Source organism: Corvus moneduloides, chromosome 13 (genome assembly GCF_009650955.1).
Source record: "Corvus moneduloides isolate bCorMon1 chromosome 13, bCorMon1.pri, whole genome shotgun sequence".
NCBI classification, from domain to species: Eukaryota; Metazoa; Chordata; class Aves; order Passeriformes; family Corvidae; genus Corvus; species Corvus moneduloides.
In genome coordinates, this window is record NC_045488.1 from 5,284,356 (window position 1) to 5,296,785 (window position 12,430).

Below are 12,430 nucleotides of genomic sequence, written 5' to 3' on the forward strand. Positions count from 1 at the left end.
GCCGGAAGCTCCCCCGGGCGCCCGGATTTGGATCTGCCCGGCGGTCCAGGCCCCTGCAGCCCGTGCCGGGGCCAGGTGGGAGCCGGGGGCAACTGAGGGGGAAAACATCTGTACGGGGATACCATCTGCACGGGGGATAACATCTGTATGGGGGAAAACATCTGTACGGGGATACCATCTGCACGGGGGATAACATCTGTATGGGGGAAAACATCTGTACGGGGATACCATCTGCACGGGGGATAACATCTGTATGGGGGAAAACATCTGTGTGGGGGAAAACATTTGTATGGGGGAAAACATCTGCACGGGGGAAAACATCTGTATGGGGGATAACATCTGTAGGGGGGCACGGCTGTATGGGGGGCACGGCTTTATGGGGGAAAACACCGGTATGGGGGAAACCCATCTGTTTGGGGGCACCGCTGTGTGGGGGAAAACGTCGGTATGGGGACACGGGTTTATGGGGGGCACGGCTGTACAGAGGGGTGCGGGACTGTACGGGACCATGCGTGCATGGCGGGGGTGGTGGCCAGTGCTGAGCTCACCCCTCGCCTTTTCTCCGCCCGCAGCTCCAGCGGCCCGTGCCGGGGCACGTCCCGGAGCAGGGGTGGCGATGAGACGCGTGCCCTGGGTGCGCTCGCTGAGGGGCTGCAGCCCCCAGCCCCGGCGATGCCACTCCAGCTCCTCGGCCAGCAGCCCGCTGCCGCAGGAGCCGAGCCAGGAGCCGGCCGCGGGCCAGCGGCGCATGAACCCCCTCAACATCCAGATGCTGTCCAGGACCCTCCACGAGCAGATCTTCCGGGGCGCCCGGGTGCGCTACTCGGCGGAGGAGGTCCGGCGGAGCGTGGAGCACCTGCAGCGCCACGAGCTGTGGGGCAAGGAGACCTCCACGCTGCCCGACGTGGACCTGCGGCTGCCTCGCATGTACGGGGACAACATCGACGAGCACTTTCGCCTCCTGGCGCAGAAGCAGAGCTTGCCCTACCTGGAGGCGGCCAACGAGCTGCTGCGCTGTGAGCTGCCCCCGCTGCCCGAGCAGTGGGCGTGGAGGCTGGGCTGGACCCGCTACGGCCCCGATGGGCGAGCGGAGGCTGTCGACTTCCCCGAAGAGCGGGCGCTGGTGTTGGATGTGGAGGTGTGCGTGGCTGATGGCCAGTGCCCGACGCTGGCTGTGGCGGTCTCGCCGCACGCCTGGTGAGATGCCGTGCCAGCAGCGACGCTGAGGTCACAGCAGGGGTGGGGAGGAGGCAGTTTTGAGAAGGATGGGGATGCTCCTGAGCGGAGCCTCTTCCTGCAATCCACTGCTGGCTTGCAGGAAAGACACAACGAAGCCCCAAAGCGTGGCTCTGGAATGTGTGTACTGCTTGGCAAGTGCAGGGCTCCCCAGGGTGGGTCAGCTCCCTCCCACAGGTGGGGTCCTGCTCAGCGGCCCATGGCACTGCAGGTGCTTTGTTTGTGACAGCTGCCGGTGCCACATGTCCCCCGCAGGTACTCGTGGTGCAGCAGGCGACTGCTGGAGCAGCGTTACTCCTGGTCCAGCCACCTCACCCTGGCTGACCTCATTCCCCTGGAGAGCCCAGCAGGTGCCAGCTGTGCCAGCAAACAGGACTGGATGGAGAGAGTGGTGGTGGGACACAATGTGGCCTTCGACCGGGCGTTCATCAAGGAGCAGTACTTTATCCAGGTAATCCATTGAGCTTTTGCTTTGTACTGGCAGCTGCAATTCCTTACCCAGATAATCATTTGCATTGGCTCTTGAGGGTTATTTTGATAGATGCTGTTCTGCACAGGTACCCCAGGTTTGTGTTCACCTTGTCCTGCAGAGCAGGCTGAGGTTGGATCCCTTTAGAGGAAAAGGTTCTTGCATCCTATAAGGCTGCTGGAGGCTGCAGGGTGACAGCTGGGGAGGTGGCAGGAGCCTTTGAGCAGCTGACAGCCTGCACTGGGCATGCTTTTGGCTCTCAAAAGGGGAGTGTGGGGGGCAAAGTTTCCCTTAGCAAAAGCAGCTTGAGCAGAGGAGTTGCAGCTCCTCCAGCATATCCCAAACCCTCACTTTTCTCCCACTGTGTTGTGTCCCAGGGCTCCAAGATGCGTTTCCTGGACACCATGAGCATGCACATGGCCATCTCGGGGCTGACAGGCTTCCAGCGCAGCCTCTGGATGGCTGCCAAGCACGGCAAGAGGAAGGGGCTGCAGCAGGTCAAGGAGCACATGAAGAAAACACGCAGCAAGACAGAGGGGCCAGCGGTGAGTGAGGGAGCTGAGCTGCTGGCAGCAGTGTGGGCGGCAGGGGACCGTGTGCTCCTGTGATGGGGCTGTTTGCTCCTGTACTGGCAGAGTGGGAGCTGTTGGAGCAGCAGAGTGAAGCTCTCGCAGCACATTTCAGATAAGGTGGCCTTGGTTTAAACTGGAGCAGCAGCATGCTCTGCTCCTCCTGATCTTGGCTGCAGCTGGTCCTCCTCCCACACTGCCTGACCCCCCTGCTGTCCACAGATCACCTCGTGGGACTGGGTGCACGTCAGCAGCATCAACAACCTGGCCGATGTGCACGCACTCTACGTCGGGGGGGAGCCGCTGGAGAAGGAGGCACGGGAGACCTTTGTGAAGGGCACCATGGCTGATGTCAGGAGTCACTTCCAGGTGCCATTCCACCATCCTGACAGGCAGCAGGAGCTGGAGAGGGGAGCAGGGTGGTAGTAGTTGCTGGGGTAGTTTCTATTTTGCTGCCCTCTCTTGCAGCTTTGTGTGTGCATGGGGCTGTGACCTGCTCTGGGCTCCTGCAGCCCCGATGCCTTGCCCTGTGCTGGCAGAGGGGTGGCTGCTTTGCCTGCTCTCACCTGCTGCTGTCCTCAGGACCTGATGTCATACTGTGCCCGTGATGTCCAGGCTACCCATGAGGTGTTTCAAGAGCAGCTGCCACTGTTCATGGAGAGGTGAGAGCTGCCAAGTTCTGGCTGGCATTGGCCAGGGGGCTGTGGGCTTGGTGGGCAGTGGGGAGGGTCACAGTCCCTCTGGGCATGAGATGTGGCTCCTCTTGTCCTTAGGGTGTCCTGAACCTCTTTTCAGGAGGGACTTCAGACCCCTCCTGTGTAGGTGAGCAGGAATAAACAGCAGCACAGTGGCTGGGGAAGGTGAGCAGGCTTCCTGAGGCAGCCTGGAGCTCTACAGTTTTGGGGTTGTTGCACAGGGCAGGCAGAAGATACAGAGATCATTACAGTTTAGAGGAAGAGCATCGAGGATTGTGTGAGGCTGGGAAACTCTAGATGAAGACACGTTTGTATCTGTTGTAGTCTGGTGCTTCCAGGGCAAATCCTCTCTGGCAGATATCTAATTCCTTGCTGCTTTGGGGCCCAGGTGCCCCCACCCTGTGACATTTGCAGGGATGCTGGAGATGGGAGTGTCCTACCTGCCGGTCAATGGGAATTGGAAGAGGTACCTGAATGATGCTCAGGGTATTTACGAGGATCTGCAGAAGGAGATGAAGAAGTCCCTGATGAACCTGGCCAATGATGCCTGCCAGCTGCTGCACGAGCACAGGTACCGTGGGCTGGGGCTGCAGGTCCTGCTGGAAGGAGCTCAGGCACCAGGTGGTCCATGGGGGGCTGTGGGTGGGTGTGAGGGACAGAAGCAAAGCCGTGGTGTGACAACAATGTATCATCAGGTACAAGGATGACCCTTGGCTGTGGGATCTTGAGTGGGACACACAGGAGTTTAAGCAAAAGAAGAATCCAGGGAAGAAGAAGAAGAAAGGCCAGGATGTGAACAGCCAGGTCTCCCTGGCAGCAATGGATGCAGAACAGTCAGCGCAGGAGTGGCAGGAGGGTGAGCATAGGTGATCCCTGGGGAGGAGGGATGCTCCAGGGCTGCCTCCCCAGGAGTGCCCAGACAAAGGGACAAGGTTTGTTGGTGCTGCAGGGTAAATCATTGCTGGCCTGTGTCCCATGCAGCTGCATGTGGTGGGGGACTGGTTTGATGTCCCTGTCCCCAGAAGGGTGGCACAGAGGACCCTTTGCCAGACAGTTCTTCTTGCCCCACCAGACCCTGGTCCCCCCAGTGAGGATGAGGAGCTGAAAGTCCCTGCGAGCCAGCTCTGTCTGGAGCGCCTGAAGGAGACAGTTGCACTGCAACCCAAGAGACTCCAGCACCTGCCAGGCCACCCAGGGTGAGTTGGGGACCCTGGGTGTCCCCAGGGCTTGCCCTGCGCTCTCTGACCCATCCCTGCTGCTCCCCAGCTGGTACCGCAAGCTGTGCCCACGCCTGGAGGAGGAGGGGTGGGTGCCTGGCCCCAGCCTCATCAGCCTGCAGATGAGGGTGACCCCGAAGCTGATGCGCCTGGCCTGGGATGGCTTCCCCCTCCATTACTCGGAAAAACATGGCTGGGGATACCTGGTGCCAGGACGGCAGGACAATTTGCCAGCAGCCCCTCTAGAGACCGATGGCCCCTCCTGCCCACACAGGTGAGGGGATGTAATGGGGTGCTGCGCTGGGAGCTGCTCCATGGGGATATCTGTGGGAGCTCCCCGGAGCCCTGGCACTGTGCCCAGGAGCTGCCCCAGAGCCTTGGGCCCTATTGTGGGTGCATCAGCCCTCCCCTCTCCTCTGCCAGGGTGATCGAGAACCTGTACAGGCAGCACTGCCTGGAGAAGGGCAAGGAGCAGCCCCCAGGGCTGGAGTCTGCTGTAGAGGACGAGCTGGTGATGGACAGCAGCATGATGTGGCAGAAGGTGAAGGAAGGGATGGAGGGTTCCCTGGTGGGAGGGAGGGGTGGGGCTGTGCTTCTTGCTGAGTGCATGCAGTAACCAGCCCTGTGTGCAGCTCCAAGTAAGAAATTCCCTTTAATAAGGAAGGATTGGTGTTTGATCTGGTTTCCCCCACGGTCCCTCTCTGCTGCAGATGGAAGAGCTGAGCCAGATTGAAGTGGATCCAGAGGAGAAAATGAGCAAAGCAGGCCAGAGCCTGGTGCTGGTAAGGAGGGGTTTCCTGTGGAATGGGGTGGTGGATTGGTCTCTCTTTCCTTAATTTCCCCCTCCTGCCATGCCTGAAAATGTTGCTGGCATTGTCTCACTTTGCTGGTCGCAGGAGGAGATGGAAGAGCTGAGCAAGCAGGCAGAGATGAGGAGCCAGCCCTCATTCCACCATGGCAATGGTCCCTACAACGATGTCAACATCCCTGGGTGCTGGTTCTTCAAGCTGCCTCACAAGGCAAGCTGGGGCTCCTGGGGCTCTTCCTGTCCCCACAGTGCTGCTGGGACCCACATGATCTCATCCCGTGGGGTTGGGTGGGGGAAGTCCATCCCTGTAGCTGGGACAGGAGAATGCACAGAGCTTTGCTGATGTGGTGTGGTGGCTTGCTGAGCCCTGACACCTCTTCTGCTGCTAAAGGATGGGAATGATAACAACGTGGGAAGCCCTTTTGCCAAGGATTTCCTGCCCCAGATGGAGGATGGCACCCTGCGGGCTGCTGTGGGCCGCACCCACGGGACAAGAGCCCTCGAGATTAACAAAATGATCTCGTTTTGGAGGAACGCTCACAAGCGGATCAGGTGAGCAGCTGCTTCCATGGTGACACCCCTGCAGGTGGAGGCTGTGTTGAGACAGGGGAGTTTGTGTGGATACACAGGGGAGCTCAGCATCTCACCTGCCTTGTATCCTCCCAGTTCCCAGATGGTGGTGTGGCTGAAGAAGGGGGAGCTGCCTCGTGTGGTGACCAGGTATGGGGCAGAATGATCCAAATCTGGACTGTTGCTCCCTTTACCCCGCGCCAGGAGGGCTCTTGCAGGATGATGCTCATCCTCGCCTCTGTCCCAGGCATCCTGACTATAACGAGGAGGACAGTTATGGAGCCATCCTGCCGCAGGTGGTGACCGCAGGCACTGTCACCCGCCGAGCAGTGGAGCCCACCTGGCTGACGGCCAGCAACGCCCGGGTATGGCCACGCTTGGATCCTTGCCAGGGGTGTTTTGGGGCTCCCTCTGTGTTTTGGACTGATGGGAGCTGCTTGGGTTGGAATAGGAGTTGGATATGGATGCTGGGATTTGTGGTGGCAGGGCCAGTGCTGGGGTGCTCTTGTTGATGTGCTTTGCTGTGGGAGAGGGGAAGGAGTTGGCAGAAGCTCTGGAGCTTAAGGATGTGGTGAAAGGGAAAGAAAGTACCAGTTTCTGTCCTTTCTCAAGCTCCCCTTCTTCTGTGCTGGAGTAACCAAGTGGGTGATGCTCCACCATGGGTTAAACCCGGTTTTTGACATTGAGAACAAAACTTAGGAGCACGGGGAGTGCTGTGCCAGCACACTGTGGCTGTGGGAGGAAGGCTGCTCCTGTGCCATGGAGGAGGAGAGGGATGTGCTGAGCTTGGCATCGTGTCCTGCAGGCCGACCGGGTGGGCAGTGAGCTGAAAGCCATGGTCCAGGTGCCACCCGGCTACTCCCTGGTGGGAGCAGACGTGGATTCCCAGGAGCTCTGGATCGCCGCCGTGCTCGGCGAGGCGCAGTTCGCTGGCATGCACGGTGAGCCGGGGCTGCGCCGCGGGGCAGCGGCTTTACTGGCCAGGGCGGTGATCCCCCCGATCCCAATCCTGATCCCGCGTGGTGCCCACCCTCTGCTCCGCTCCCGCAGGCTGCACGGCCTTCGGCTGGATGACTCTGCAGGGCAAGAAGAGCAACGCCACGGACCTGCACAGCAAGACGGCCGCCACCGTGGGCATCAGCCGGGAGCACGCCAAGGTCTTCAACTACGGGCGCATCTACGGGGCGGGGCAGCCCTTTGCCGAGCGGCTGCTGATGCAGTTCAACCACCGGCTCACGCAGCAGCAGGCGCGCGAGAAGGCGCAGCAGATGTACGCCGTCACCAAGGGCATCCGCAGGTGGGTGCTGCCCGGGGACAGCGGGGACCCGGCTGCTGGCAGTGTCCCACCGGAGATGGGTTACTCGCTCTCCCCTCCAGGTTTCATCTCTCCGAGGAGGGGGAGTGGCTGGTGGCGAAGCTGGACCTGGCTGTGGACAGGGCGGAGGATGGATCGGTGTCGGCCCAGGATGTCCAGCGGCTCCAGAGAGAAGCCGTGAAGAGGTGAGATTGGCTGACCCTGCACAGCTTTGTGGTGTTGGTGATGTGGAGAGGGCTTCAGCCCGATGGGCAGTGGGCAGAGAAGGCAGATGGGGCTGGATAGTCTTGGTCCACCCTTCCTGCTGGGCCAGGGAGGTTTGATCTGGGGGCTCTCAGCCTCACCCACTCTCCCAGTGAACAATTAGCAGGGTCTCATCCTGCTGCCCCAAACCAGGAGGGAGTGTTTGAGGATCTCAAATGGGGACCTGCAGCCCACTCCCACACTTTGAGTAAACCTTCCCTCTGCCCCACAGGTCCCGGAAGGGGAAGTGGAATGTGGTGGAGCAACGAGTGTGGGTTGGAGGCACCGAGTCTGAGATGTTCAACAAGCTGGAAAGCATTGCCTTATCCCCCTCCCCACAGACCCCAGTGCTGGGCTGTCACATCAGCAGGGCCCTGGAGCCTGCCATGGTCAAGGGGGAGGTAATGATGTAGCTCTGGGCTGCTGAGATTTTGGCTTTGCTGCTCTTCTCCAAAATGGGTACCTGATGTTCAGCCCCTCTTAGATTGCTGGAGACCCACTAGGCTCTTGCAGCCATTCAGGAAACGCACTGTGCCTTTATCTCCATGCCATCAAGAAAACTCAAGCACCCTGAGTTGAAGAGATTTCTCCCAGGAGCTGTCCTGTAAGGGTACCGTGCCCTTGACTGTAGCGCTCTCTTACTGTCCATCTGTGTCTCCTTTCACCAGTTTGTGACCAGCAGAGTGAACTGGGTGGTGCAGAGCTCGGCTGTTGACTACCTGCACCTCATGCTTGTTGCCATGAAGTGGCTCTTTGAGGAGTTTGACATCAATGGGCGCTTCTGCATCAGCATCCACGACGAGGTGCGGTACCTGGTGCAGCACCAGGATCGCTACCGGGCAGCCCTGGCCCTGCAGATCACCAACCTCCTCACAAGGTGAGATGTGATGGCTCTGGTGTCTCCTGGGGAGGAGCAGCAGTGACTCTGGAGAGGGACAGGCAAGCCCCAGGGGCTGGAGTTGGCTTTGCCTACAGCAAGCTGGTACAGAGCAGTTTTCTTCTGCTCAGGGCAAGTTAGCAGCACTGGAGGCTGCAGTTCCTTCATGTGTGACTCAGGTGGCTATAAATGGACCTCGGCTTTGATTTCCAGGGATAATATACTGGCAAGAGGGGGATATCATCAGTTTCTGGCTCCTGCAGTGATGGGGCCATTCATTGGCTCTGCTGGAATGAAAGTGAATCGCCTCCTGCTCCTTTCAGGTCTGCAGCTGTCACATGGCAGCAGCCTTTGGGCTTGGTTGAGGAGCTGGGAGCCTGAACCTGTCCCATCCCTAGTCCCCTGCTGCCTTCAGGGGACAGCAAGGGGCACGGCTCATCTCTGTTGTGAGCACCAGCACTGTCGCCCCTCCCACAGTGTGCTTGGGGTGTTCCTGCTGCTTCCCTGCCCCATGCAAAACTAAGCTCAGCCTAGAAAGCTCCTGACCTCAAAGGGCTCCTGTTGATCCAGCTGTGGCACAGGCAGCTTTGCCAAATCCCCCTCCCAGCACCGTGGGGTATTTGGTTACACGGGAGCTGGCCAAGGTGAGCTGTTTCTCCCGTGGGGAGGCAGGGATGCTGCAAACAGCCTTTCTGCAGCCGCAGCGGGGACAGGCACCCTGACGTTCCTGCCTTTGTGCCGGCTCCTGCGAGCACAGGGCTTCCTGCTGGGAAAATCCCGCATCTGCTCTGCCTGCCAGAGAGGATTAGCCAGCAGTGAGGGGCTGGATTCTTCCCTTCTCCCCAGGAGGCTCCATTACTTCCAAGGAGGCACCGTTACTGTTCCTCCCATGCCCACTTTAGCAATACTTGACTCTCTTGCTACCCAGGACTTAGAAAACATCTTGTCCCCCACCTGCTGAGTGATGTGGGTGCAGAGTACCTTGTGAGGGGTGGCTGGCCAGTGTTTGGTGAAACTGCCTGGTCAGAACTGAGTGTGACCAGGCCAAGGATGATTGTCCAGCACCATCCCACCTGCTTTCTCATTCTCCAGGTGCATGTTTGCCTACAAACTGGGCCTGCAGGATCTGCCACAGTCAGTGGCTTTCTTCAGTGCGGTGGACATTGACCAGTGCTTAAGGAAAGAGGTGACCATGAACTGTGTGACGCCATCGAATCCCACGGGGATGGAGAAGTACGGCATCCCTCAAGGTGAGCGGTGTCTGTGCAAGCTGCCCCCTGTAATCATCTCTGCACGAGCCTTCCCAGCTTCAGCAGAGCATTTGGCCTAAGTAGTCATTCCCTCAGGGCTCCTCTGTTCAGCTGAGGCACCTCATAAGCCCCTTGGTTCCTGACCTCTCATCTGACCTGCAGGGCAACCACCGTGCTGGAGCCTGCCCCTCTTTCCTCAGGCCTCGTGCAGTTTGTGCTGCTGCTTCCAAATATTTGTGACAGTGATGAGCCAGGCCTGGCTCTGTTCTCCCATGCTATGTTTGCTTTGTGCTCCTCAGAGGAGCCCTCCTGTGCACTTTTAACACAGCCCAAATTTAACTTCTCCTCTGAAAAGAGGCACCTCAACAACCTTGGCTATTTTGCCCTGCAGACCCAAATATTTCCATCCTTCATTCCTTTCCCTCCTTCCCCACTCTCCCTTAGCCCACCACAGCTCTTTTCAGAGAACTGCAGTGGTGTTGCTGGGTGCTTTCTCAGCAGCCCCAGGGCCTCAAGTCATCCCTGTCTGCACTCAATGTAACCTTCTAATTGTTGCAAGCAAACATTTAACTTGTGGCTGGGAAAGCAGCTCCTCCTCACTGTGCAGCAGCTCTTTCCCAGATAAGGGAAGAACCTGCCCTCAGATTTGTTCTCTCAGTCACTGCACACACCAGATGCTCCACCCTTAAGTACCCTTTATTAAGAGTCTTACAGGCAAAGGGTGCTTTCAGAAACAGGATTTGTGCTCTGTAGGCAAAAAGGGCACTTTTCACCAAGAACAAGGCAAATTAAACAAGTGCATCGCAATCAGGATCAGCAAAACGTAACAGCAAAAACGTGTCAAACCAGCCTGGGCAGAGGAAGCTGTGGCCTCTCGCTGCTCAGGAGCTGCACACAGCAGCTTCAGCTCCAAGGCAGAACAGCATACGTCCCCAGCTTCCTACTGGTGCTGGTTCCTTCATTGTCACCACCACCCAAAACAGAAGTTTGAATAAATTTAGGGCTTTCTGTGCTACATGCTCTGAACTAAAGCAAATCCGAAGCATCGCTCTCTTACGTTGCACAGTCTGAGTGTCCTGCAGGGAACTGACTGTCCCCTTGTCTTCCAGGGGAAGCACTGGATATATATCAGATAATTGAAATAACCAAAGGTTCGCTGGAGAAGCAGTGACGACACCAGAGTGCCAGGACAATTGTCCAGACGGCGTGCCAAAGCCTCATTGTCCTTTCAGAAGCAGATCTTTTGGCAGGGACTGATCCCAGTCACCCCCTTCCCTTTTTGCTGTAAGGAGGGATGTTCCTGGGGAAGATCTTGTAGCAGCACCTTTGAATAGCAGAGGCACTTCTGATGGCAGCAGCCAGCTGTGAAACCTGAGACAGGGGCCAGAGTCAGTCCCGTGGACTCAAGGGAAGAAGTCATAAGTATTTGGCAAGAGAAGCAATAAACCATCATCTCTGGATCTGCAGCCTGCGACCAAGGCGAGTCCACCATGGAACAGACACTGTGAGAGGAGGCAGCAGCAGCAACCCCCGTTTATTTTTTTCTCTGTCTCTTCTTTTTGGGTTCCTGGTTCTCATCTGTCTGCTCTGCTGTGCTGCTCTGGAGAGGGGAGGGAGAGAGCAGCATCAGAGTGTGATTGTTTTTGTGTGAGTAGTCTAAGGAGTGTTTACCTAGAGCAAGAAGCCAGGTGTACAGAACAGGATTTAGCTTTTTTTTCCTCCCTAACATAAGGACCTGAAATGGAACTCCTGTCAGCCACTGAGACTTTCCCCATGGACCACCCACCTTCCCAATTCATGCTTAGACCACAGGCTACCAGTGGCACAGAACAGGGACTCTGTCCTGGGTTTTGGCTTGTTGAAACACTCAGGAAAATATGGACAGAAGCACCAATAAAAACCTGGACAATCAGCAGAGTAAACTGTTTATTTTTCTTAGCCAGCACAGGTGGCACTGCCATCACCAGCACTACCTAGTAGAGATGGCTCTGAGAATGATGCCTTGCAGAATTTGCCCTGCCAGGTCTTTATCTACAAAAACTTGCATACAAAACCACTTTGCATCATTCTGCAAAGGTCTGATCCTGGCCAGGCAGTAGATCCTCATGTGTAATGCTGATAGACCTCTCTGCTTTCTGAGGCAAAGAACAAGGCCTAAGAACAGTTTCACTTCCTCAAGACTAGGGACACAGAGCTGGTACATGAAAATAAAGGCCACTCAAGGCAGAGGGTTGGGGTGTAGGGGGTGTTCTGAGAGAAACTGTTCACTCCTTCCTATCAGCTTAGTATTAAAGTGAGAGCTAACCCAGGGAAGACAAGCTGTCCTAACTTCACACATTCCTGCACAACTCACAGATACAGCTGGCTTCTAAAGAGGAGGATGCCTATCAGTAAAAGCAGCTAAATGAATTCTGACCTGGTCATTGTGTGGCTCGTTCTCAGCATCCTCCGAGTTGCGCTCCTGCAGGGCACTGTCCAGCACGGACGCGTTGATGCGGAAATCCCGGGAGGTGCTTAACTTCATGTACTGCATCAGGTTCACCTGCAGCAACCAAGGGGGAAACAGACAGGGGAAACATGAAGCCATGAGCATCTTAGCTTAGTGTTCTACCCTGTCTAGTCCTTTGCACAGCACTGGGACAGAGTCCCTCACAGCATTGAAGCACGAAGTGGGTGAAAAAGCACCTGCCCCCATGCAGTGCAGGGGCCCATTTACATCTTCCTAAAAGCCAAATGATTGCCAGTTACTCTCACTTTCATGTAGGACCTTGTTGTGGCACATTTCACGACACAGACTGGGAGAGAGTGAGGAAAGGTGGCACGAGGTGTGCATGTTCCTGCTCCACCAGAAGCCACAGGTCACAGGCAGGACTGATGTGGACATGGGCTGGCATCAGTGTGGCAACAATTCAGCAGTGTTGGGCCAGGAGCACGGGCAAGGGCTGAAAGGTCCTTACACCTTCCTAATTACATAAGATCTCTGCATTACATTACCTTTGACTTCTTGGAGAGGTGGATAAGGAACTTCTCATACTGCTCAATTGCAAAAATCAGGTTTGGGATTGGCTTGGTCTCCCGAAGCACCTTGGCCTGAAATGCAGAGAGGAGTGAGATGGGTCAGATTTGGGAGGGAACAATGGCACTGTAGCCTGACATGAAGACCATAACATTCCCAGTTTAG

The 12,430-nt window shown here is 57.0% G+C and overlaps 2 protein-coding genes across 3 annotated transcripts in view; one reads left to right on the forward strand and one right to left on the reverse strand.

Annotated features, from left to right (window-relative positions):
• Nucleotides 1-11,161, forward strand: POLG (DNA polymerase gamma, catalytic subunit). Its single transcript, XM_032122722.1, has 23 exons — nucleotides 1-75; nucleotides 573-1,197; nucleotides 1,492-1,687; nucleotides 2,083-2,250; nucleotides 2,497-2,643; nucleotides 2,857-2,936; nucleotides 3,358-3,540; nucleotides 3,665-3,825; nucleotides 4,042-4,165; nucleotides 4,236-4,460; nucleotides 4,610-4,727; nucleotides 4,897-4,968; nucleotides 5,083-5,205; nucleotides 5,386-5,546; nucleotides 5,661-5,714; nucleotides 5,812-5,929; nucleotides 6,370-6,505; nucleotides 6,615-6,861; nucleotides 6,942-7,064; nucleotides 7,355-7,523; nucleotides 7,791-7,999; nucleotides 9,092-9,249; nucleotides 10,359-11,161. Exons 2-23 carry the CDS (start codon nucleotides 617-619, stop codon nucleotides 10,418-10,420), a joined length of 3,615 nt encoding a protein of 1,204 aa, XP_031978613.1. The 5' UTR covers nucleotides 1-75; nucleotides 573-616; the 3' UTR covers nucleotides 10,421-11,161.
• The window catches only part of FANCI (FA complementation group I), a 24,376-nt gene continuing 21,873 nt past the window's right edge, over nucleotides 9,928-12,430 (reverse strand). For both annotated transcript variants that reach the window (XM_032122721.1, XM_032122720.1), the window contains exons 35-37: nucleotides 12,244-12,339; nucleotides 11,666-11,791; nucleotides 9,928-10,849 (exon numbers count right to left, since the gene is read on the reverse strand). In XM_032122721.1, the coding sequence (XP_031978612.1) occupies nucleotides 10,784-10,849; nucleotides 11,666-11,791; nucleotides 12,244-12,339 (288 nt within the window). In that variant the 3' untranslated portion in view covers nucleotides 9,928-10,783. The remainder of the gene's footprint in view (nucleotides 10,850-11,665; nucleotides 11,792-12,243; nucleotides 12,340-12,430) is intronic.

Excerpts from the sequence above, each read along its gene's own strand:
- POLG (XM_032122722.1), top strand. The coding sequence starts at position 617 with ATGAGACGCGTGCCCTGGGTGCGCTCGCTGAGGGGCTGCAGCCCCCAG. Across the intron at positions 4,969-5,082 it reads CAGGCCAGAGCCTGGTGCTG|GAGGAGATGGAAGAGCTGAG; the intron begins GTAAGGAGGGGT and ends TGCTGGTCGCAG. Across the intron at positions 5,206-5,385 it reads TCTTCAAGCTGCCTCACAAG|GATGGGAATGATAACAACGT; the intron begins GCAAGCTGGGGC and ends CTGCTGCTAAAG.